This window comes from Bactrocera tryoni, chromosome 2, assembly GCF_016617805.1.
Source record: "Bactrocera tryoni isolate S06 chromosome 2, CSIRO_BtryS06_freeze2, whole genome shotgun sequence".
Classification (NCBI taxonomy): domain Eukaryota; kingdom Metazoa; phylum Arthropoda; class Insecta; order Diptera; family Tephritidae; genus Bactrocera; species Bactrocera tryoni.
Genome location: NC_052500.1, coordinates 78,965,234 through 78,991,051, shown reverse-complemented (window position 1 = coordinate 78,991,051; position 25,818 = coordinate 78,965,234). Strand labels below are relative to the sequence as shown.

Genomic DNA, 25,818 nt, shown 5'->3' with positions numbered 1-25,818 from the left:
ACGGTGGGGTTAGTTGAATTTCAGAATCTGGAAATAAATGTTTGGAGCAAATTCATCTTTAAAATTATCGTTCTGTTAGTTAAACAGACTAGTATGAATGATGGGTATGTAAACAAGCAAAATTGCCGCATTTCGGACGAAGAGCAACCTGAAGAGATCCAAGAACTGCCACCTCATGCAGAAAAAATGGTTTGATGTGGTTTGTGGGCCGGAGGAATCATCGGTCCATATTTCCTCAAAAATAATACCGGTGAAAACGTAGCCGCTGATGGCGTGATCTCGGCGACATTTGGTTACAACAAAACGACGCCACTTCCCACAATAGCACCAATCAATGAATTTATTAAGAGAACACTTCAGTGAACACATAATTTCACATTTTGGCCGGCCAATTGGGTACCAAGATCGTATGGTTTAATTTATAAATAAAACCTTCAGAAGAAAGTATATATATGTATATTAATATATTTATATCACCCATAAAAAAACTGAAGTAAATATTAATTTTGTTTAATAATTATTATATTTTATTTAAATTAATCTCTAAAAAAAAAATTAATGTTTAATTGAAACGAAAGCATAAATATTTTAATAATACAAAGGTACATTAGGGCATGTCATGCAATAATATTTAAATAAATACATGCATCGTTCGTGGTAATGAATAACTTAAACTAGAAACTAAAATCTAAGTTTTATTCGCTTATATTGTATATAATATATATATATATTAATAATTAAATTGCTTCCTAAGTTTACGTATTTGCACTTAAAAATATGTAAATTTTGTAGGGCGAATATTTAAATGAGTTTTCGCTTTGAACTTCTCGCGAACATACATCTGTGTATAGAGAAAAGGAATGTTTACTCTATCAAGAATTTATCAATAGGAACATTCGCAAAGAATTGATTGATATGTGTGGTGAAAATGGGTGCCCACTGTTCGCGTGTAGCCGGTATGCCTACTCGAGTGATTTCTGGCAGATTCTCGTTCACCAAATTCAAAATCATTGCATCTGAAAACAAAATGGAAATTTATTAGAAATATATGTGAGTTATAAAATAAAATTTGTTTCTTTTATATGTTCCTCAGAATATTTTTTAACCTCTCTCTATGTATTGTCTCTCTACCCCTCTCTACCCCTCTCTATCTACATATATATACATATATCCTTGCATTAGACATACATACATATATATTATTATAATATAAATATTCCTTTTTCTCTATCTCTTTCTCTCTTTATTTTTTTCACTTTCAATATATCTTTTTTTATTTTTTTCTCTCTTTCTCATATTTATATCACTTTCTCTTTCTCTCTCTCTCTACTCACTCAAATTGCGATCGCTGAAAATGCCATTCGCTATGATGCGAGCATCGCCCACAGCCACATTGGCGTTCAAGCGGTTCAACTTCAAGCGACGACCCGCCTCGGTGTTCTCCAACAAACCGTCGGTCAGTATTGTGGCACGAATGTTATCTAGAATTGGCAAACGTTTAAATTTAAGGTAAACTCAAAAATCCATTGCTTGAACCATACCGATCGTTATATTGAAGGGTCCCTTCGGCACCAAACGCAAGCCACCAAATTTCACATCGGCCTTAAATTGTCCATTCGCCTTGATTTGCGGTATTTCGATGCTCAGCTTGACAATGAACGCTTTCTCGGTGAAATTCGACAGGAATGTGTTCACTTTGAATTCACTAATACCGTTAATGTACATATTTTTGATGAGCAGACCACCTTGCACGCCCTCGTTGTCGTAACGGAAAATGCCACGACGATAGAAATACGGATCGATTGAGGACATGCCGTACTGAGGTAAGCCAACCTGTTTGGAAATAAAGAAAAAGACAGCGTTTAGTTGAAAAGTTCGAAGTCTATTGATCTTCCGTGACTCACCTTCAGTTGAGGTACAATTTGCGCAAAGAGGTTGCGTATGCACTCATTTTTGTCGACTGCCTTAAGATCACAAGGTGCGACTTCAAAGTAGTTGTTGGTGGCACTCGGTTCGGATGGTACTGAAAATGCAGAGAATAAGTTAATTTTGGGTATTTTAATATGTAATAGATGTACAAAAATAATTTAAAATAAATGGCAAGGATCGAAATTGAAGGCAAAATTTTTATTTTTGACAAAATATGGCTTCTAAAAAAGGAGTTTTTATAAAAGAATTTACGCTTCAGTGTGTCTTAAATAATCGACATTATTATCAAAAATCTTATTTCTTCGATCATTATCTAACAAACACATCTAAGAAGGTTGTGTGAAAAATTCAAATCGGACGATTCACATGTTTCGGAAAAATTTTCTTTACCGACTTTGAAAGCAACGTTTCGTGTAAAACGTATTTAAAGTTTTTAGTTCTCAAGTAGATGCAACTAGTCGGCAACTAGTTTCAATCTTGTCCAAGACTATATTGCAGCTAATCCGAAACTAGGCCTCATATAGCTCGTAATTAGTCTGTGATGTAACAAATGTCCAACTAGTCGTAATCAGTTCATAACTAGTTTATAGTATGTAATTAATCTATATATCATCCGTAATTAGTCGTTAACTGCTTCATATCTCAGCCGAAACTCTAGTCCACAGCAGTCTCTAACCAGTTCATAACTAGATCGAAACTAGTCCCAAATTAATTCGTAATTTGTCTGGCTACAGCTGGGATGCAGCTCTCCGGCAACTAGTTCCAATCTTATCCGAAACAAGTCTATAATTAAGCTTCAAAAAGTTAAATTTGAAATGTTATTTTGTTAGCATTTCACGTATAAGGCAAGATTTTTTGATAAATCCCGAAATTTCGGCATTCGTGAAACGAGAACACGAAAAATTTTAAATTTTATTTCATTAGCATTTCATGCATAGGGCATGATTATTTGATAAGTCCATAATTTCGGGATTCGTAAAACGGGATTCCGAAAAATTTTATTTTATATTTGTTGGCAATTCATGTATAGGGCATGATTATTTGATCCATCCCGAGATTTCGGGATTCGTAAAATGGCATCCCGAAAAATTTTAAATTGTATTTTGTCAACATTTTATTTATTGGGCCAGTATGCCAGCAACACAATCAATTTAGAATAACTAATTTCCAACATTTCGGGATTCGTAAAACGGGATCCCGAAAATTTTTAATTTTATTTCATTCGCATTTTATAAATGATTATTTAATAAATTTCGAAATTTCGGGACTCGTAAAACGGGATCCCGAAAATTTTTTAATTTTATTTTGTTAACATTTCATGTATAGCACATGCCAGCATCACACTCAATCTAAAATATTAATAACGTAAATAATTTTCAAATTATTTTTCATTTTTATTCTTTTAACCCAAACAATTGATTTACTAACAACTTTTCTCATGAAAAAACCTATATATACATACAAAACCCATATATACATATACATAGTATAAAAAACAAAATAAGCATTTATAATAAAAAATATAAATATTCACTGCAATAACTTATAAACTTGTGCAATACCGCACTGTACTTAAACGAGCTTCACAACTCATTAAAGCCCCCATCACTAACTCATTCTTTTCATAATTAAACAAAGGCGATTTTTTGGTTAACATTTGCTTAATCGAATTTGCCTTGGACGCTCATGGTTTGCTGCACCGCGTACGAACAAAGTCGAAAACGAAAATGATACTTTTGCAGTTGAAATTTTCTTTAAGAAATAAGCCAGCAATACGCATTTGAAAGATATAATTGATTAAAATAATATATTTGTATGTCTAGGTATTTTTTATAATGAAACCTCGCTACTGTTGCCACGAAAAACCAACCAACTGACCACGTTAAATGTGGAAATTAGAGTTTTGCAATACTTTTATGATAAAATATTAATATGTGCTTGGTTTTGTTGTTGCAATTGCAATTAATTTATATTGCACGATAATTTCCACAAAGCTTACTGCACATAGTTACCATACTTCGTGCCAATTGTGTTGAAATATTGTTTCAAAATCGTGTGGTTGCAGTGGTTGTAGTCAAAAGTTCACTTGATTAATATTTTCATATTTTTCTAATTTTTTCTTTAACTGACCTGCTGAAATACCAACTAATACTTAAATAAATACATATAATTAATTAATTAATTGTTTCAAAATCAGGTTTCGAACATAATTTGTATAAGTATATTCTATCAGAGCTCATTTAAAATATTGGATTATATTGGAGTATTAACTCACTCTATTATCTCCTCTCTGAACCAACTCGTGCGTTTGATTTCATCAGCACGAAAAGTCTTATCTTTATAACCTAAGTAACGTCATCAAGCAATTCTCGATTGATAGTTGCGATTATTTTCCTATATAAAGTCTAGCATTCGCATAGAAGATGTTTTATAATCTCCTTCTTCTACCTCTTGATAGTTTTTACAATAGTCATTATATGACTTAGTCTGCTGGCATGTCTGTCAATTAGACAGTGATGTGTTAGCACACCTACTAGACTTCTTTTGAATTTTAATAATCAACAAGTTCAGCTCATACTCCATTCATGCCACGATTTCCTTCTTGCTGGGCAAGTCAGTAATTGACGCCACCGAGATTCAGTTATATTTATAACATGTTTGTCAATTGAATAACAGCTTATAAATTCCCTCTTTTCCGGAACCTAATTGTAGGGTAGTGCCTTTTTTGGCTAGTTCAGCTGCTTCTTACTTACCAAGGATATCACTATATCCTGGAACCCATTGCAGGTTTATCATATGACGCTGGTATATCCTCAGACAGTTTTTTGATTTCAAAGCTCACTATTGTTTTAACATGTGCAAAGAACAAATACATTTTTTCTTCGATAAAAGCGGAAACGCAAGGCGATGCATTTCTGAAGCGAATGAATACTGGTGATGAAAAGTAGGTTAATTACAACAACGTCCAGCAAAAAAGGTTGTGGTCGAAGCCAGCATTGACATTCAATAAGAAATGACTCACAGAGAATAATCTACTATTAGCTCCTCCCTTACGTCCAAATTATTATTTCCGACGTATACTGTCAACAAGTGAATTATTTGAAGGAAGTAATCAATGGCCATTAGAAGATAAATGATGGATTGTGTTCTATAAAGACAAGGCCAGACCGCTCATATTGATAGTGACTCTCCAGAAGATCCTACAGCTTGATTGCGAGGTTCTAACGCATCCATTTTCTACTTTACATGGAACAGGAAACTCCAGAACAGCAATTTCCAGAAGCATGGTTCAATAAACCGTAGATCGTAGTTCAAAGCCTCAATTTTACTATTTACCTACCTTTTTACTAGCTGCTCCTGTCAATGGCGTAAGGTTTTGCTCGTGAAAACTTCGCCTCGAGAGAAGCATGTGAAAATCAAGTATCCAATTTTTAGCTAATAAAAAATGATTATATGCTCTTGTAACACCCCCATCTGGCAGGGGGTAGAGTTTTCTCGCGATAAAGTATACCTGTCGTAAGAGGCGACTAAAATTCATATCCATTATGTCTGTATTTTTGGGTTGCCTAGAAATTTCAGCACAATATTTGTCAGACATAGTGCTATACTTGTAATACTCAGCTTGAAATTATATTAAAGACTTTGAATGAAAAGACATTTGAAATTCAAACGACAAATGTCACCAATCATTGAGTTTGTTGGGTGCTCAACTGGCAAAAGCTACAAGGTCCAACCGGAGACTGAAATCTGGTACCACGGGAAGCAGTTAGCTCTTGGAGTTCGCTTCAATCTGCTCATTGGGTTTGGCCCTTTGGGTAAATTCGTGGTGGCTGTGGTTTAAACTTTAGGTTAGGTAGGATTGTGCAATTCAATTCAGTGTGGAGTCGCACTGCGGCCGGGTGCCTGACCCACAGCAGGGGAGATGTTTTAGACTTTACCTCGAATTCGACAAAGATGGAAAAGATGTCCCTTCCACCCGACCAATTGGAACCAAAAAACTCGTGCAAATAGCATTTATTATTTGGGGCATTCTCCATATAACGATTTTGCTAAAAGCCGCTAAAAGTGTAATAAATCTGTAAAGATAAGCGTACCATTTTACATCCACGATGGCACGTGAGGACTTAAGAGGAACCGATGTCAAAGTGGGACAATGGGCAAGGAATTTGGTCCACATTTAGATGAAAACCCATATCTCGGAAATCACTCAACCAAATTCGGTAGGTAATATTATACTGACTTTCCAGCATTATATTGCGAACAACAGAAAAAACCGCCTACTTCACATTAAATTAAAAATATTATTTATCACGTGTTCGCCATGGCACTTGTACTTGCATAAAGAAAATATCCATAAAATTTCGGTATTTCTATGGTAAAGAAAGAAGTAGAGGATAGCAGAATGAAATATAAATCGAAACTCTGTGATCCCCCAAATCCATTGGCTTTCTTTATTTTTCAGTACATTCCTGCGATCAAACACGCCTAAAACGATGAGATATGCCTGCGTGCTAAAGAGCAACGTATCATCAAAACGGCTCGATCACTCGCTTGAAGAAGCTTGATAACTAGATTAAAATTTTATAGCTTATAGTTAGGCTCTAAAAAAACAGATGCAATAAATAATGAAAAATTGAAAAAAATGTGTAAATTATTAAATTTCGCTATAAGGATTTTAACAAGTATTTTTTTAAATTAATCTTTTGTTTATATAGTTTTACATCTTTATGAGATAGTTTTGATTCTAACTACAGTTTTGATTTTTTATAGCAAAATATTGCTGATTTGTTGTTCAGTGTTATATTTCTAGAGTCTTGTAATTTTTAGTTTCAACCAGACAAAAAGCGTAGTCTTACGTTTAATAATAGTAATACTTTGAGTAATCAACACCTCGCCACCTGTGAAATCTGCTTTTTAGCATTTTTTCATGACACAAAAGTGCCCCCAAGCACGGTTTTTCCAGCATATTCAATTAGTTTTTATTTGACTACAGTGGATATAATTGTTTTTAGGCTTTATATACACCAGCGCCAGTTACTCCTATTACAAAAGCCGACATTTATACAATAAATTTCGTTTGTTAACACTCCAATTGAACTTGACCCACTTGACAGATTACCCCAAATAGTCACATACGGCTCATAAAAAGCAAAACATGCTCAGAAATATACAAACAAACATAGAAAGGTTAAAGCAAATAAGTTCAATTGCACATATACATACATATGTATGTATGGATATATATGTATTTAGAGAGATGCGCAGCTATTTAAACACAGCGTGTATCCGCATTTGGTAAATTGTATGAAATTTGGAGCAAAATTTGACACATATGATCGTAAATATGGTGCAAGGCAAGATCTGACACTTGTATTTCGCATAGTTGAGTGTGTTGGCCATGAAAATAAGCAGGCAAATATTTGTAAAAAATGTATAGTGATGTATTCATATAATCATCTGCATATTTGCATTGCGAAATAAACTGAAAATTCACACATATTTCTCCATCGCTTGACTTCCCAGTCGAGAATCACTCACTACTCATTCAATTCAAAAGACTTAAGCGCGCAACTTGCAATCGCAACAAAGCGCGTGCACATAACTCACACCCATTAAACACACATCAAATCTTTCAACGCACTTTTCTCTATTTGCCCAATTACACAATTAACCACATATTATACAATCCACACACACACATACACATCCATACATACTCAAGTGGCTCAGGTTCAAAAGAAATGAAAACAAGCGCGTGATCTATATATGTGCCGGTGTTGCCAATTGCATTGACTCGCTCACTGCTGCGTGCACATAAATATCACTAAACAGTGCATAACGGTATCACTTGCAGCCAACAAATGAAATGTAAACACAACAACTTTGTAGGAAATTCCAATTATCATAGCACGCTCGTTTATCGGTTAGTGATGCCCTAAGCGCTCGGTGGCGCGCACGCAGCAATTAAAGCTTTTTGCTGTCATTATTAATATGTAGGTAAATATGGCTTTGATGGCGAGATGAAAAGCGTATCGAAAGCGAAGAGTGCAAGTGTTAACGCAACTACCGTATTACGGCAAACAAACATAGCTTTGTACATACATACATATGTACAAATAGTAATGCGCATTGCCAGTTGCTGGACTTTATTGCTGATGGGGGTAACGTGATTGAACTTCTATTGACTTTTTCGGCTTGAAAATGCTAATAATTGTTTATTTGCTGGTTTCTAGTATTATTTAAATGCGTATAGAGCTTAAATGAAATGTAAATATTTAAGCATTGCTTATAAAGAAATTTTATTAAATATCACAATTTTTTGTATATTAAACTAACATCGCGAGATTTATTGCAAAAATTTTTTTTTTATTGTAATTAATGACGCCTTAGTAGTCTGTGTATTTGAATTATTTTTAATATAAAATACTTATATGTGTATCAGGGTGGGCCAAAGAAAAACATATTTCGCGAGACCTATGCCAAAATTTTATATTTTTTGTAATTTATAACGGCTTAGTAGCACACAAAGCTTACCACTCAAACTTTTCAAGTGTTGTGCTTATTTGATTACACTTTATAGCGGTACTTTTTGCGGAAAAAAATTTAAAAAAGTATAGTGGTAAGCTTTGCGTGGCCACGAGTGTATGAATTAGGATGGGTCTAAAAAAATATACATCGCGAGCTCCATTGCAAACATAAATTTTTTTTTAATTTATGGCGCCTTATTAGTCTGAGTATTTGAACTATATTAAATGTAAAATGCTTAAATGTGTATTAGGATGGGTCTAAATAATATACACCAGGATATTTGATGCAAATTTTATATTTTTTTTAATTTACGACACCTTAGTATCCTGATTATTTCAATTATATTTAATAGAAAATTTTTCTATGTGTATTAGGGTGGGTAAAAACAAATATAAGTATTACTTCTTTACTATATTTTCTGAAAAAATTATTAGTAGAGACCGCAAAACAAATCTCTACAAATATGAGTTCTCAATATTGGTAGGAAGATGCTTCACTTTTCAATTTCATTAAAAACCATTCATTGCTCAGTACCTTCTATTTCTTTGCAAATGTCCTGTTTTTTACTTATTACTGTAAGGTAAGATTCCTAACTCAGTACTATTAAAAAAATATCCTTCTTCTTACATTTTTGGCACATTGAAATCTGCACAAAAATTCTCTATTACATTTTTTTCGCAAAAAATTTTTTTGAATTTTTCTTTTAAGTAAGAAAATAATAATACTAAAAAAATTTAATATTATCAAGAGCTTTTATTTGGAGCTCCAGGTAAACACCAACAAAATTTTTAGAGTATAAAGCGGAAAAATAACTGTTTTTTACGACTCTAATGTATATATGACTATGACTATGTAACTACATTTGTTTATCCATATCAAATAGTAACTATATAAAAATAGCTCGTTTTTACCATAAGCCATAAAATATTTTATAAATGCAGAAAGGTTAGACTGAATGCTGGTATATGTAAATATTGCCTCTCAACTATCAATTATCATAAGAGAATCTGTGAAAAACCGCTTACTATGTGCAACAAGTCTTATGAATGTTTTCATTGAGAAAGTCAAACTTTTTGAACAATTTACTATAGTGATATTTTTTGAAAATCTTTAAGTTATATACTTTTGAAGAGACAAATAAACACTTCGGCCAATTATGCTTCCTTTTCAATAACTGTTGGATGCCATTTTCTTTCCTGAACATACTTACTTCAAAAAGATGTATATTTTTCTAAAATATCGGTTTGATCTGTTTTGTAAGTAATTTACAGTTTCCTGACTTGTTTCAGATGCTTTTATAGAGGTATTAGCTAAGCTTTGATTTTTGTTCGGCAGAAAAAAAGAAGACTTAGAAATATTATATTTTATGTCTTTATTAATTGTTCATTTATTTCTTGTTTAATTCAACTGACATCATCCCTTTCCATAATTCTCTTTTCAGCTAATTTTTGTGCGATATTTCAAAACAAATATTTACTATATAACAAAAATGCCTAAAATCATGATAAAATCCATCGGTATTGGTCCATTAATATCGTCGCTTCCATGTAGTCTTTATATTCCTACCAGTTAAGGGGTAGATTCCTCTATAACTTTCAAAAAATAAAAAAAAAAATTTCGCTCTAATCAATTGAAAAATTATTCAAAAATATGGTTCCGAAGTTTCATTGGTTTACTCTGAATATTTTCGAAGAAATAGTCCTCAGAACTAGCCTTAACTAGTTTTCATAACAACAATCAATACCAGAACTGAGTTTGGCTCGTTCTCCTCTAGCAAAATGTAAGTTCACTTGGAAAAAAGTGTTGTATGTAGTACTCGAACCGTTTTTTGTCACAAAATTGTATAGCATTTTGAAAACGACTTTTTTTTGCAATTTTTGTTGCACTCCGATTGGTAAGTTGCGATCAATTTTTACGTATTTCCCCGACATTACTTCTCGTTTTTTATCCTTTTATTCAAACTCACATATCCGAAGATGGTCTTAATCGAGAACTACTTCAGTTATAGTTTATGTTATAGTTTCAGTTATTGTTATAGTATAGGTTCAGAAAAAAGTGGCTCCATGTCTTGTAGATGAAAATCTGAGTTTATCTTCATCTTAGATGCCTAAAATCTTTAATTTAACTTTTAATAGCAAAAACTTTGTTTTAGGTTTTGTTCACAATGTGCCAAAGAAACACGTCTCTCAATTTGTTATACTTGTTATGTATTATTAAACATCGAAAATATTCCATTTCCATCAAAAATGCATTTGATACAAATGAACCCCCCTGTAACTAAGCACTTGCTATGCATATAGTATATACGCATGTATGTAAGCTATTCTGCTACCGCTGCTCGGCTGCTGTCAACAGATTTTCATAAATTGGGCTTAACAGACAGAAACCGTAGCAATAGTGTGTAGTATTGCTTAATTTTTCGTGCTCATGCGCTGACAGCTTTCATGCTATTTGCCATTTGTTCATTGACTCTATTTTGCTCTTTGCTTTTGCATAATTTTTTTTTTTTTACTCTTATTTTCATTTTTGCTTTTTGTTTTCGCACATACTTTTTGGTAATTTTTATTTACACTGGATTCTCTATTTTAGCGGCTTACTTTAACCTAGTGACTGTAAAGTAAGTTTGAGTTTGTGCGTTTATTTGGCCAACAATGATGCGCTTAAGACGCTTTTGAACATTTGCACAAATACTAATATTTTATAGGTATATTAGTAACGTTGTTGTGATTTTTGTGTAGCTAAGCCTAGACTTTAGTCGACATGCCAGCAGCACTGCGAATTGATGTAGGTCAGTAATATATGTGCTTGTGTTTTTTCGCACTATTTGCCGTCGTTTCTCGTTTCTTTGTTATTCTAGCTTTGCTTAGTTATCTTACATATGTAATGACATTTCGCGTGCAGTGAACATTTTAATGTCATTTGATTCGTCTTCTATTTGGTCTCATTTTTGCACGCTGCCATGAGCTTCGGTAACGAGTAATTCCAATGACTTTTATTTACACTGGCAATTCAGCCGGTTGAAGTCTAAGTACGTCGCATAATACAAATCTATATCTTTCACAATACTAGTATCTCACTCATTTATACATATATAATGGTACATATTTACTTTGGGTATCGACATATTTCTGCAAGTTTGTATGGTTGTATGTTAGAAACACCAATGAATAAGTCAAAGTAGAAGCAACGTAGTGAGCCTAACACCTACATATGTATGTACTCGTATGATAATTACAGTACATACTTACATAAAAAGAACTTCTTCAGCGAAAGAAGGTGTCTTGCTTGAATTAACCACAGATAGTTGCTAACCAGACTTTGAGGAAAAGAGCCTAAGTGTAAAAGAATATGCCTATTCAGTCGATTAAACATTTTATATGCAATCAATTTTGCAAATTTGGGCATTCCATGCAGACTTTCTTACATTAAATTTTTCTTAAATTTTATTTTCATGAGATTGCAAAAAAATAGAGCTAACGTGTTATCTGAATATTTAATTTTAGTTATAGAGCATTATTTTATTAAAAAGCTTCCCCCGATGCTAAAATCCTCTTAATAAATACATAAAATTCCTTACAATAACTTGATTTTGATCGTTCAGTTTGTATGGCAGCTATATGCTATAGTGGTAAAATTTCGGAGGTTCCGAGGGATAAGCATTTACTTGAAAAGAAAATGACGTGTGCAAAATTTCAGATCTATACCGCAAAAACTGAAGGACTAGTTCACGTGTATATAGTATACATTGCTAAATCAGCTTGTTATGCTGATCTTTTATATCTACAAGTTTAAAATATACAGTATATTCGCCGTTTCCTTCTAGGTGATATAAATTTCGTGACAAACTTAATATATTCTTTAGGTAAATTACTACATAACACAGATGCTGACCGGTCACGGGTATTTCCGAAAATACCTGTACAGCATGGGACAAACAGAAAACCCAGCATGTATTTACGGAGATGAACCGCTAGACGATGCAAACCATACCTTTTTCAAGTGCCACCGATGGAAAAAAGCACGAAGAACTGTAGAAATCAAGCTCAGAGAATTAAGTACGGAAAATATTAAAAAAAATGATAGCTAGCAGCGAAAACTGGGAAATAATTGCCGGATACGTGCAATATGTTCTACGCACTAAAAAATAAGACATGGATGCGGACTCCCAATAGAAGATGAGCCAAATAGCTTGATGCTGGCTACAAAATGGTAGGCATCCCTGGACGAAGGGAGAGTATAAATTGACCTGTAATGGGTCCATCGTAGAAACCTTGCCCTGAAGTAATACAAAAGCGGTCCCGGGACAGGGAAAAAATCCATTATAGAAGGAGCGAGTGTTTTAGTGGGTATACCACTCACGTAGGATGACGATTCCTATACGGTGCAAAGGCATTTTAAACCCTCCTTACGGCCTAAAAAAATATATCTAAATATATATATATTCTGTTTAGAGATCAGGAGTGATCAGTATAAGAAACGTTTTAAAGCAGTGTTTCAAACGAAGCACCCTAAAGATCCCAAATGGACTACTATTATAAAAACTGCCAAGTATTTAATTAATAAAAGTTATACATTTGTGAAGAGCTGTTCTGACCCTTATGAATGAACTGGAAACGTGTCTATTGATGGGCAGAAACCGCTGCCCAGCCTAGAAGAAGCTAAATTGTGTTTAAAAAAGGTTATACACATGTATCTCTAAATACAATACGAAATAGACTTTAATCATCAATATCATCAAACGAAGCAGTAGTGTAATTAAACCACTACTTTCAAAAACAGATATTAAAAAATATTGCATTGGGCGCAGGACAACATCAACAGTGATTGAATGAATATAATATTTGCAAATGAGTCAACTTTTGTAAATATATTGTTCATTCCTTGGAGAGATGCTTGGAGATGCAAAGTTAAAGACAAAAGGGGCGTTAAGCGCTCCCAAAAGTTGCACGATTATGGTTGCTTCTTTGCTCATGAATTTGGTACATGGTTTGTATTTGGTTTTGAAGTACTTCATAAAACATCTGCATGCCGTTAGAATGATAAATTGTATGAAAAAGGTTTACTGAAATCAGCTGAAATGATTTGCGGCGAAAATAACTCTGATTTTATACTGCAAGAAAATATTTGTACATTTGTGAAGAGAAGACAGTGATACGAAACAGACTCTGTACTCAATGGAAATATAAAACCATATGTTGCTTTAGATTGCCCCTTACCACCACCAGACGCCAATTCAATGGAGCATAATGAAAATCAAGTTTGTAAGAAAATATTTCAAATCTCATTTGGATACCCCAATATACCAGGACGTCGGAATATTTAGATGCAAGTTGTCATCGCAGATGTGAGGCTATAATACAATCATTATAATAATCGCGCAAAAATGTTTGCAATTTTACTCTATTTACTCCCCTCCAGGATTGCCAATCCCGAAAAATAAAAAGCAACCTACGTACTATCTGTATATATATGTACATATCGTCACCTAAAATGCAAAACAGTGTATCATCCAAAAAAATCGCTGTCAGATATAATAACCAATATATAACCATTTTATAACCGCATATGAGTGTATGATAACCGATATATAACCGTTTTATAACCAAACCTCAAAGTTTGTTTCAATTTGAGTGGTTTTTATCGTTTTTCGCCTGTAAACTGAAAAGTGATGTGACGTTATTTTGCATTTTAAGTGACGATATGGTTCTTTAACCCTTATTATTTAATAGCTCTGGATTTTACTATCTTTTTTACACACAAAGTAAAGTTCATTTTAATAATCCGAAAATTTTGTAAAAATGTGAAACTTCTTTAGTAGTGGAAAAGCATTTTATTATTACTTTCAATTCAGAAGTTTCTAATCCATTTATCCTCTTAAGGGGGTTACAAAATTTCTAATACTAAGCCAATCTTCGAAGAGGAGCATCAATGTATTCAGAAAATCATGCTACCTAAAAAGTTTAAAACAGGTCTTAAGCGATCTCTTAAAGATAATATTTCCTCTGTAAAGCTTAAAAAGTTTGATTTAACTCATGAATCTTTCAATTACTTATAAGAAAGGCCCCGGAAAAACAATTTACATTTTTAGTTAATTACAATTAACCACAACGCTTTTTTTTTTAATATTATATTCCACTACTATGAAAATTAGACATTAAAAAGTTTATATATAATAATTTAATTATATTTTTTTTATAAAAAAGTATAACAATGTTCCTTAATATCGTATAGTAACTATATATCGTATATCTTATCCTAAGTCTACCTCTTCCGTAGGAAGAATTCAAAATCTACTAACTACTCGTATATGACTGCTTAACTTTCTTTTATATCTCAGATAGAGGGTGTCCTTATTTGCTAGATATTTTGTACGCAATTTGTGCTCCGTCTAGTATTTTTAACTATAATCTAATCTCAGGCAGAAGGTGTCCTTATTTGTTTGATTTTTTGTACACAATCTGTGCTTCGTCAAGTATTTTGAACTTTAATCCAATTTGCTTTTCTTTTGTGCTGGTTCCTGGTTTTCCATATCTCCCGACTGAGATCTCTTCCAATTTCCTTTTTTCATCCTTAGTAAAATCAATGCTGCCTCTCTTACATCATCCGTTATTTCTGTGTCGGTCTCTTTGTGTTCGAGTTCTATAGCATTCTGTGCTTCAACAACCTCCTTCTTGTCATTGTCATCGAAATCATTTTTTGATTTATCTTCCAGATTTTCATTTATACTATAATCACTCAAGGACTCTGTTGACGAGGATGACGAGTTCATAAAAGTATTTTTTGATTCGTCTTCCAGATTTTCATTGCTGTAATCACTCAAGGATTCTGTTGACGAGGATGCGGAGTTCATAAAAGCATTTATTTCTTCCATCAAGTCCATTTGATCGCCGACATCAATAGTTAGAGGTGCTATATATGATTCATGCACCATGTTTAGATCTAATAATGCGCCAGGTCTGAGTAGTCTCTCGTAACTACCTATCAACCTGTTGAAGTCTGGTATATATTCCACCTTATATCCTTGCGCTACGTCTTTGTTTTGCTGGCGAATTGGTGTGCTAGTCAAGCGGTGTCGCATGCTTAAATCCAACGGAAATTCTTGCATCATATATAAATCGAAATTGTTACTATTATTCAATACATAACTTCCGTATGAATCGTCATCATTGTTTTCTTCCTTGATATACATATCTTCGTTTTGCATTGGTCGCGTATATAAGGGGGTGAGTAATTCATTGCCAGAGCCTGAAGCCTCTGTGGCGGGCTTATCTTCTCCTATACGACCAATATTGTTCATAGCTGCACGAAACTTTTTATGACTGTAGTTTATTGGTGTCATCACTTCTTGGTCGTAATTGTCAGACATTTTTCGGAAATTTTATTTCTTTACTTTTTTGCAAGTTGAACTTTGGAGATCCTTCGCTTTCGATAGTTCGAATGTGTTTGATATTGTTCAGTTCAGAAGGCCCTTTTATACACATCCTGTCGCAATGCATTTTCCAGAGCCTTAAAGGATTTCTTAAGGTTCAGGTAGCTAAGTTTTCGAAAACTCGTTAGCGTAACAAAAGAGATTTAATTGCTACCTGACCTCCTTTATGTGAGATTTGATAATGTACTAAAGAAAGAGGTAGTAACAAGTGGTTGCAAGCTTCTATGGAACAAGTGGATTAGTTTTCGAACTTTATAAGGGGAAGTTCCATAAACCAAACCATAACTATACCATACATAGTACGAAGGATTATTACTCGTTGTTTACAGTTTCCCGAAACTTAAAACCAAAAAATATTTTTTTCCAGATTTCCTTTAGTAAAGTAAATAAAAAGATTTCAGAAACTTAAAAAAAAAAATTGAAAAATGTAATATTTTTTTCTTTCTAAGAGTCTGGAAATATAAAATTCTGGAAAATTCGCACTTAGAGAGTTTTTTTGGAACACCTTAATACACAAGTATTATATTCGTATTTGAACCCAACCTAATACATATGCAAGTTAAGTTCTAGGAAATTTAAAAGAAAATATTACCGTGTAATTGAAGTCTTCGAAATTGGGTCTTTTATTCTTTGGAATTCAGTTTACACTTACATATATTGAGAGAAGGAAATTCCATAATATAATAAAGTGTATTAAATAGCTCTTAAACGACTTTCCTTTGTTAAGAATTTTTTTAATTTGTTTTTATTAATTTTGCTTTAATTTAATCCTTTTTGTTTTTCACCAGAACAAAGCACAACATGCGGTCATTTAACCCTTGTGTGTGTTGTCGAACTAAACTAAACATTATCTTACATCTGCCACCTCTTGTACTCACAAAACAAAAATCAGATTAGTAATCCAAACATAAAAATATGAAATTTTGCTTTCAGAGTGAAAATATTTTTAAAATAACCAATCATAAATATTCTTTATTTGTTTGTGTTTTCTGGAAATAGAGCACTTTAATGTAATCCCTTGGTGTTAACCAACAACAAAACATTTTTGAGGAAACAAAAAACAACTCACATATGTATATTTAACCCTTGGGCGTTTCAGAAATAAAGAAGAGACTCTTACAGGTAGTTGAACAGCTCATGTTTATCTTACATCTGCCATCTCTTTTACTCACAAAATAAAGTTCATTTTAGTAACCCAAAAATTAAAAATATACATGATAATAAGAAACTTGCCTTTGAATGAAAAATTTTTAGGTATAACCAATCATAAAACGTATATTTTTTTAATAATTTCAAATTCAGAGATTTGAAATCTATTTATAATTTGAAAAGGTTACAGAAATACTATCACATGCTATCTTAAATAGTTCCAAATGGAAACTTTAAAGTATATTTTAAAGATAATATTTACTCTGTAAAGCTTGAAAAGTTTTAGTTAACTTGTGAATTATTGATGAAAAGGTCCTACAAAGGATTCTACATTCTTCTGTGAGGAAGAGTTTCGAACCTACTAGATATATGACTGCTTAAGGGATTAATGCGTTTCAATCAATCGATTATTTACTGTCTTATTCAATTCTACAATACCTCTAAAATATTCTCATAAATTTTCAAGTTGATGCGAGTAATAGCTTCGGAGATATAGCCTTGAGACTTTGTACTCTCGAGGCCAGCTAGGCCAAGTTCCAAGTCTTTAAATGCGTTTTTTCGAAACTATGTTTTTAAAGTCATTTGGCAAGATTTCTCGAGAATTACTCAACCAATCTTCATGATAATTTACACAGGTTTTGAGATACAATTCTTAAAGACTTCGACGAGGGATTTTTTTTCGATTACAATTATTTCAAAGAAAAAAATGTTACGAAATTTTTAATTAAAATTTAAATTTTTTTGTAAAAATGTCTGCTAAAAATCCAATTTTCAGTATTTCTTTTGTTCGTCAAAGTTGTAAGTTACAAGTTAACACATATTTTTCACTTTAGATGATCCTGTAAGAACTTATCCTGCCAACGCGGGCGCTTCTTTTTTCCGAGGCGTCACCGAAAATTACGTCGCAATGGACGGGTTTAAAATATTTTTTAACAAAAATTTCAGAATTTCTTTTTTAATAGTGTATGTTTGTAACAATAAAGTATTTAATTTTTTATATAAAAAAATTGTTGAAAAGGCTACCCACGGAAACGAGGAAACTCAAACGACCGCTCCAGGAAAACCGTTTTGAGTTAAGAAGATATTAAACGTGAATCGCTACGCGCTTTGACGCTGTTCTGGATATTGAGTTTAACAACTGTTTCGAGTAATGGAAAAAAACGTTGATATAACGTGGGCTAAGTGGGATTACTTTGAGAGGGACGACATAGACTTTGATATAGATGGTACTAATAATATTAAATCCGTATGATTTTTAGTCAGTCCCTACCTTTTAAAGATAGGGTACAAATTTTACTGCTGTCGAACTATTATTATATTAGGTAAAGCATTTTGGGTGAAGCAACTTGTGTAAGTATAACAAAAAATTGATCAAAGAGATTTTCTTATGTTAATAAAGCATTGCTTTTTGGCGGGAAAAACTATTGAATCCAAGATTTCGGTTGATCAACAGTATTTGAACTAAAGTGGCCAGCTCAATTGCCGGATCTCAATCCTATTGGGAATCTTAGGTAGATAATAAATCGAAGGACAGACAGAGAAAGAGTGAATGTAGATAAAAACTAATTCTTTGAAGCTGCAAAGCAAGCCACATTTAGCGTTTGACAAGAAGTTATTAATAATCTTATAGCTTCTATATCAAATAGATGTATTGAAGTATTTAAAAATAATAGTTATGCTATAATATATTAAATAACAATCATTTTTTAAATGTGTTATTTCGCGCTGAATATAAAATATTTTAAATTTTTTTCGTATAAAATGCCATGAAGTCAAATAATTTCAAAGGTTTTGTATGTCTTCATAATAGTTATTCTTCAAAACTGAGTGTTGATTTGTTTATATTTAAAATGATAATTGCGAGAATAGAATATAATTGGGAGGTATATATGTATGAGTCCAATTTTTTTTCCCGACACTGTATGTATTATAGCTTCTGTGCAACCAAAGTTAATGTTTTTTCTTATTATTCTTGTTTTGTTTTGATTTTTTTACCTTTTCTGCTAGTTTTTACAATATTAAACAGTTTTTCGGAGAAGAAAAATATTCATTGGCATGCTTCTAATTTCTTTTGCTGATTTTTAGAACATTAGACATTTTTTCAAAATAATATTAATGTAATAAAAATAACTCAGACTTAAAATTTTTAAATTTTAAAAACTTCTTTGTGAGCCGCTAATTTTGTTTGTGAAGAAGTGGCTCAGAAAATGGAAGAACTTACGAAATGAACTATTTAGAATCCTAAGCCATTTTGTGCGATTTTATTACTTTTTGATATTTTATTAATTGTAAGGCAATATTATTCACTTTATATGTATAATTATTATTTTTATAATTATGAGTTTGATTAACGATATTTAAGACCTACATAGGTGCGTCGACAGACTTACTCTACTCATATTATTTGTAAATTTTTGTTGTTGTTTTTTGTTTTTTTTTGTTTCAAAAATTTTAAAACTTTTGTTTTTGAGTTGTTTTGTTTGTTTTTTCTGAAAATTTCAACATTTTATTTCTCAATTTTTTTTTGTTTCCAAACTTTAGTTGTTGATTTTTTTGTTCCAAATGCTTTTGTTACAATTTTCTGTTTCCAATAATTTCAAAACTTTTGTTGTTGTTTTTTTTTTTGTTTCTAAAAATTTACAAAACTTTAGTTGTTGATTATTTTGGTATTTTTCTTACAATTTTTTGTTTCAAATTATTTCAAAATTTTTGTTGTTGTTTTACTTTTGGTTTTTTGTTCCAAAAATTATGCTTTTGTTGCAATTTTCCCTTTCCAATAATTTCAAAACTTTTTTGTTGTTTTTTTTGTTTCCAAAAATTTCCAAAAGTTTTGTTGTTGTGTTTTTCCAAAAAATGTTAAAATTATGCTATTTCTGAAATTTTCAGAATGCAAAAAAAATGTACTAAAATTTCCAAACACATGTTCTCTGAAAATATTTTAAATAATATTAATAATGTATTTTCAATTCACTCAAATATTATTTTTGAAAATTTCTCAATTTCTGTAGTTTTATTATACTTAAAAATGTATTTCAGTATTTTTTCTGATAATTTCTGTGGTTTAGATAATTTTCTCGCTTCACAACACTGTTATTCTATTATTATGAGCCCCGCCTACTCTGTTACACCTACACTTACGAGTGTGTACATAACTTTCTACCTGCTCCTTGAGCTGATCCTTATTTGCTGTCTATGTTTAAATAAACTTAAGATATGCTTTATACCTAAGTAAGAGCGCTTAAGAAAAGGCTAATGTCCAGACAAACGTCAGTCGCTCGTTAGTACACACTAATAGAAGTCCTACACCTACGGCAAGCAAATTTTACTAAGAATTACTTGAAAGTTAAAAACTTTATTTCACCAAACTTCGACATTTCGGTTAAAAAAGTAAATAAGCTCCGCGTTATCACGCACTTGAAAGTAAAAACGAAATCTAAGTTTCAGCAGCTCCTCGCTCCTTTGAACGAATATTATCTTTCAAAAATATATATAAAAATCTGAAATGGAAAATTTGAGCTGCTCAGACATCATTTATAATCATAAAAAATTCGATTTGTTAAGAAAAAAATTACGTGAGATCATTGCGGAGAAAAGTAATTTGCGAGAGAAGCAAAATAAAAACGCAACATCAACACCCTACCTGAGAAGTATGAAATTCCGGAAAATATCGGAACTGTGTCTCACTCCAGAGACAGATACTTCGCTGTCGCCTATAAAGGCTCCTGACAGCAACGTAACAGCAACTACCATCGTCACTGAGTCAAGTGTGGTTGGACGAAATCTAAAACGAAAGCACGTAACAGCCGACGACGACGACATCAACATGAAGGTAGCGGTAACCACAAAGAGACGACGTAAATCCTCAGTAAAAGAGGAAATAAGCTACACAGTTCCCCCTACACCAAGCTCAGCAGCCACCTTGGTTAGTGCAAAGCGCCGAAAAACTCGCCAGAATTCAAGCAAGGAAAACACGCACTTTGTGCATATAACAGGAGACGATGACGAACAGTGTAACCATGCTGCTGTAAATAGCGCCAGTAGAACTGAGCACAAAGTTAAGACTAGGAGAGTTCGACGTTCATCTGCAATTCCAACGCCGCCGAGTACAACCAGCAATTCGTTAGAGGAAGATCAGCCATCGAGCACCATGCAGTTCGGCGCTATTAAATCGCGTTTAAGAAGAAAGTCAGAAAATTCGAAATATGACGCTATCATCCATTACATTAACACAATGGGAACAGATTGAAATACACAGCGCAACATTTCTAACCTTTTTTGTACAGTGTGTGCATTAATCCATAGCTAATATAGGATTATTTATATTTTATTTTATATTTTTCCTTTTTAAGTTTTTAGTGTTTTTAACACATTTTATTATGTGATAATTTGAATATCATATATTTTTGTTGTTCTGTTTTCAATTTAGTTTAACTGCGCTTTTAATATTGTCAATTAAGGTTTTGAAAAGTTTTGTGATCTTCTTAAAATTGTATAAGTAAAATAAAATTATGTACAGCACAAATTGTTTATTATTTATTATTTTTATACTTATTTCAATTGTTTATTATTTATTTATTTTTTTAATAATTTATTATGAAATTCCGCTTAGCAGCCGGATGTGGATTACTGCTATTTTCAGATACTCAGATCGGATATGGTTTTAAAGTCCATAATATCCTTTGGATAACAATATTACATCAAGTATTTTTTGTAAAAACATTCTTACCACAAAATAACTTAATAAATGTTTGACTTTAAAAATTGTGTATTTTTTATTAGTGAGGTAGGTAGAGTACATTGTTATTAATAAAACACGCCCTTTCACTTCACTAAACTAACTTTGGCTCGATATATGTGGTATACATAAAGTAAACCCGAAAGCATTGTATAAATTATATCTTCATATAATTCGACCCACTTTTGCTATGCATACTAAAGATAGGATAGAATTTGCCCGAATTTTAATAACACATCTCACAGATTGACTGATATTTTCGTTAGAATGTTCGCTACAGGAAGTGGGTTTCACACATACGGCATGTGTATCTGGGGACTTTATAGATATTTGTATGCTGGAAAGTGAAAGAATCAGTTGGTTGCAGTTCCTTTTCACTAATTTTCTCATTGTAGTGCTGATTGTGGTAAAATTATCTGCCGAATTTGGTTAAAATGGGTCCAATAAGCCCTGAAATATCGGTTTTCGTCTAATGGCACTGCCATCGTCCATATTTTACAACTTGTTTTTTTTTCGAAATTTCATAATGGATGAAAATATAATTTTGCAAAAACAAAAGAAAACATTTTACAAAATGGGCAAAAAGATTTGCCCTGGAAGAGTTTAGTCATTATTGCTTGAATGATTTAGGAGATTTGTACATATATTCAATTTATTAGTGCGGCCACGCTCACTTTTTATCAAATTTTACAACCATAAATAATATATAAATTAGCAGGAGAAATCAAGGCGAATTGTCTCCCAGTTACAACTCCTGCCAAACGAGGAGAAAGGTTGCCTCACAAAAGATAAACATGACTGACAATTTATTAACTAATTGAATAAAAGAAAACTCAAAAATTTAACACCACTAACATGTTTGAATATGCTAAAAAAAACAAAAACTCGAAAAGCATGCAGGGATACATATACAGCCGTTGACAGCTAATTAGAAACGCTCCCTTTTTTGTAGATGGCTGATGAGTATAATGATAAAAATTTTGATATACCGTTATTTATATTCCTAAAAGTCTTGCATTGTGCATGTGACTCTATTTAATACCAAATTCACTCTGTTTTGTAGTTGTGAAGTTAAAATTCTTTTAATTTTTTCCCAAATAGTAAATGCGTTACGATGTAGAAGGTGCATTAAGTGCGACAGCTAATTAGAAACAGTTGTATAAAGAATTAAAATTCCACAAGGTGATAATTTTTGTTAATAATATTATTGATTTCTGGTAAGGGTTTGTTTCAAAGTTGTTTAAAATATATTAAAATGTATTATTGAAGTTTTTTAATGAGGAAACGCTGCAACTGTACACCTACCCTTCGCAGCTACATTTTTGACCCTCGTCGGTCTGGAAAGATGTGCAAAGAAATTTCGAATAAGGTCAAATGCTCAAAAAAAAATGTTTTGAATGTCCTTAAGCATATATAGTACTTTAAAACTATTTTCAATATTGCACGCAAAGAAAACCACTTCATAAGATTAATGGAATTTTAAACAAGAAGAAATGCGTCGACATCCCAAACAAATGTCATGTTGCCATGGGGTGAGAAAAATTTGCCTGTTATAAGGAAGATAACAATTCAAATCAAACGTCTAAGTAGACAAAGAAGTTTTTTAATGAAAATTCTATCAATGTGTTTTGGAGTGGGAATCGTCCAGCCCAGACTTAAACCCTATAGAACATCTTTGGGTGATGTTAAAAAAGCCATATGCACCAAAAATATTCCAAATATGCATGTTCTATGTGATGAAATTAGAACGGCATGGCAAGCTACACCATTGCTGCGCTGTCAGAGTCTTATAACGTAAATTTGGAATCGATGTGAAGCAATATTAAAGCAAAAGATATAACCAACAAAATACTAACTGAAAATAAGCAAGCTTTTGTAATATCATTATTTTTGTTGATGAAATATTTTCGTTTCTAATTAGTTGTCGCACTTAAATCGTTGATTCCAGATGTTTTTGCTAAAATCTTCAAAACAAAAATCAATTTTAAACAAAATTTTTACTATTAGAGTTTAAGTTTAACATAGATTTCAATAAAATAAGTGAAAATACAATAAATGTAGGTGATTTATTGGAAAATAACATCATTTAATTCAAAACAGGTGTCGTTTCTAATTAGCTGTCAACAGCTGTAGTACATATTGTCACCAAAAATGCAAAATAATATATCATTCAAAAAATCGAAATTAAGTTTTTTATTACTTAAGATTCACTATAAGATATTATATACAGGCGATGACCACAGTAGCTTGTACTCCTTTCTTACTATTAGGTTTAATATTTCGTATATTTTTCCTAATAAAATAATAATAATAATAATATTACATACACATATGTATGTATGTGGCATAAAATTTTTAACGTCCCCTGTCAAATATAACCAATATGTAACTAATATATATCGATTTCATAAAAAAAATTCAAATTTTGCTTCAAAATGAGTTATTTCTATTACAATGTTTTTCTCTTGGCTCTAAACTTATGAAAAGTGGTGTTCGGCTTTTTGGTTTTTAGGTGAGGATATGCATAAGTAAGCGCCTTAATTTAGCTGGAAACTACACTTATTAATTCGAACTGTGAACTTACTGAAATAATATTTCACTTTTTCCACTTTTCCATTAAATTTTTAAAATCCAAATAAATTCACAAATAATTACAAAAATTAAATAAAACAAATAAAATAAGGAATGTTAGAAATTTTTCGTCTTTCTGCGCCCTTGCTTTCATTATTTCAATAAAAAAAAAATTTCATTGAACAATACTTTTCAGCCTTCGACTCAATTGACCATTAAATTTGCTTAATTATTAGGTCTTACTCATTTCCTTCCTCTCTTATAAACGCCATTTCCTACAACAACCATAGCATTTGCTATTAGTCATAATACCGAAATTATTAAATTATTATTATTACACTTAAAATAAACGATTAGTTCCACCTTTCGCGCGTAAAAACGATACGCATCAATGAGGTAAACAAAAGACTTGAGTAAGAAACGCGCTTGACAGCTTTCGCAAACCCAGTAGCTGCGCGCCGCTGGTATGCTTGTAAGATGGCGTGGTAGAAAAAAAGCTTTTGCGCATTTGATTTTCAAGTTCTTTCGTCTAAATAAAAATTGCATAAGCGCAGCGAAATACCGCGGCGGCTCAGAAGCGAAATAAAAATTGCAAATGTAGTAAGTTTGCCGAAAAAGCTGCTTTGGCAATTGCATAGCACACACACACACAATTTATGTTGCATATTTTTTTATTACTATTTTTTGTTGTACAAATGTATATGTTTGTATGCATCTAACCACTCACTTGGACTAAATTCCACGCCATCGCTTATGCCTACTCTGTCGTAGGCCAGCACGCCAACGTTCGGCAGTTGGGGCGCAGCTTGAGGAACTGGTGGTGACGGTGCTGCTATTGCTCCATTTTGCGGTGTTGTTACTGCTGGCGCGTCGGCTAGTGTGGCTGCTATTGCTGATGGCAGCACCGCGCTCGTTGTGTACTCATCCAAGTTGTCCGAAACTGCGCCGCCGTTAGACGTTGTTGCAGCCGTTGCACTTCCGAGTATTGCCGCAATGGCGGCAAAGCAGAAAATGTAATGATTCAACATTTTAATTGGCCTGATTTTTGCACTGGTGAAATGTTTCTTAGTGGGTTGTGAGGAGAAAAATTTTATTTTCTAAAGTGAATGCTGCACGGAGTTTTATTTAAAAAATTTTTTAATATTTTTTGCAAGGATTTTTGAAGCAGTTTAGCACTTTCGATTCTTATAACATTTATTTTTATTTGGAATTAAAATATTTTTTATAATTTTTATAAAGAATTTTTATTTGGAAAAAAAATATTATTTATAATTTTTTTTAAGATTTTTTTTTAGAAGAAAATGTTGCACTTTTCCTTTCGATTTTTTTGGCTTAATAAATTTTATTTTTTTGATATTTTGTGTTAAAAAATTTTCGTTTTTTCTTCACTTCAATCTAACTTTGCAGCACGTCAAAAATTTGTTGGTCGAAAAATTAAGCCGTTTCCCATTTATTATTTGCACAATAGTTAAAAACT

At 32.3% G+C, this 25,818-nt stretch overlaps 1 protein-coding gene across 1 annotated transcript; it reads right to left on the bottom strand.

The window, feature by feature from the left end:
• Positions 1 to 589: 589 nt before the first annotated feature.
• On the bottom strand, positions 590 to 25,560 carry LOC120768458. Its single transcript, XM_040095159.1, has 5 exons — positions 25,069 to 25,560; positions 1,905 to 2,023; positions 1,542 to 1,833; positions 1,335 to 1,481; positions 590 to 1,016 (listed from the first exon to the last, which is right to left on the bottom strand). Exons 1-5 carry the CDS (start codon positions 25,367 to 25,369, stop codon positions 865 to 867), a joined length of 1,011 nt encoding a protein of 336 aa, XP_039951093.1. The 5' UTR covers positions 25,370 to 25,560; the 3' UTR covers positions 590 to 864.
• Between the last annotated feature and the right edge of the window lie 258 nt (positions 25,561 to 25,818).

Excerpts from the sequence above, each read along its gene's own strand:
- LOC120768458 (XM_040095159.1), bottom strand. The coding sequence starts at position 25,369 with ATGTTGAATCATTACATTTTCTGCTTTGCCGCCATTGCGGCAATACTC. Across the intron at positions 1,482-1,541 it reads ACCCTTCAATATAACGATCG|ATAACATTCGTGCCACAATA; the intron begins GTATGGTTCAAG and ends TGCCAATTCTAG. Across the intron at positions 1,017-1,334 it reads TTTCAGCGATCGCAATTTGA|ATGCAATGATTTTGAATTTG; the intron begins GTGAGTAGAGAG and ends TTTTGTTTTCAG.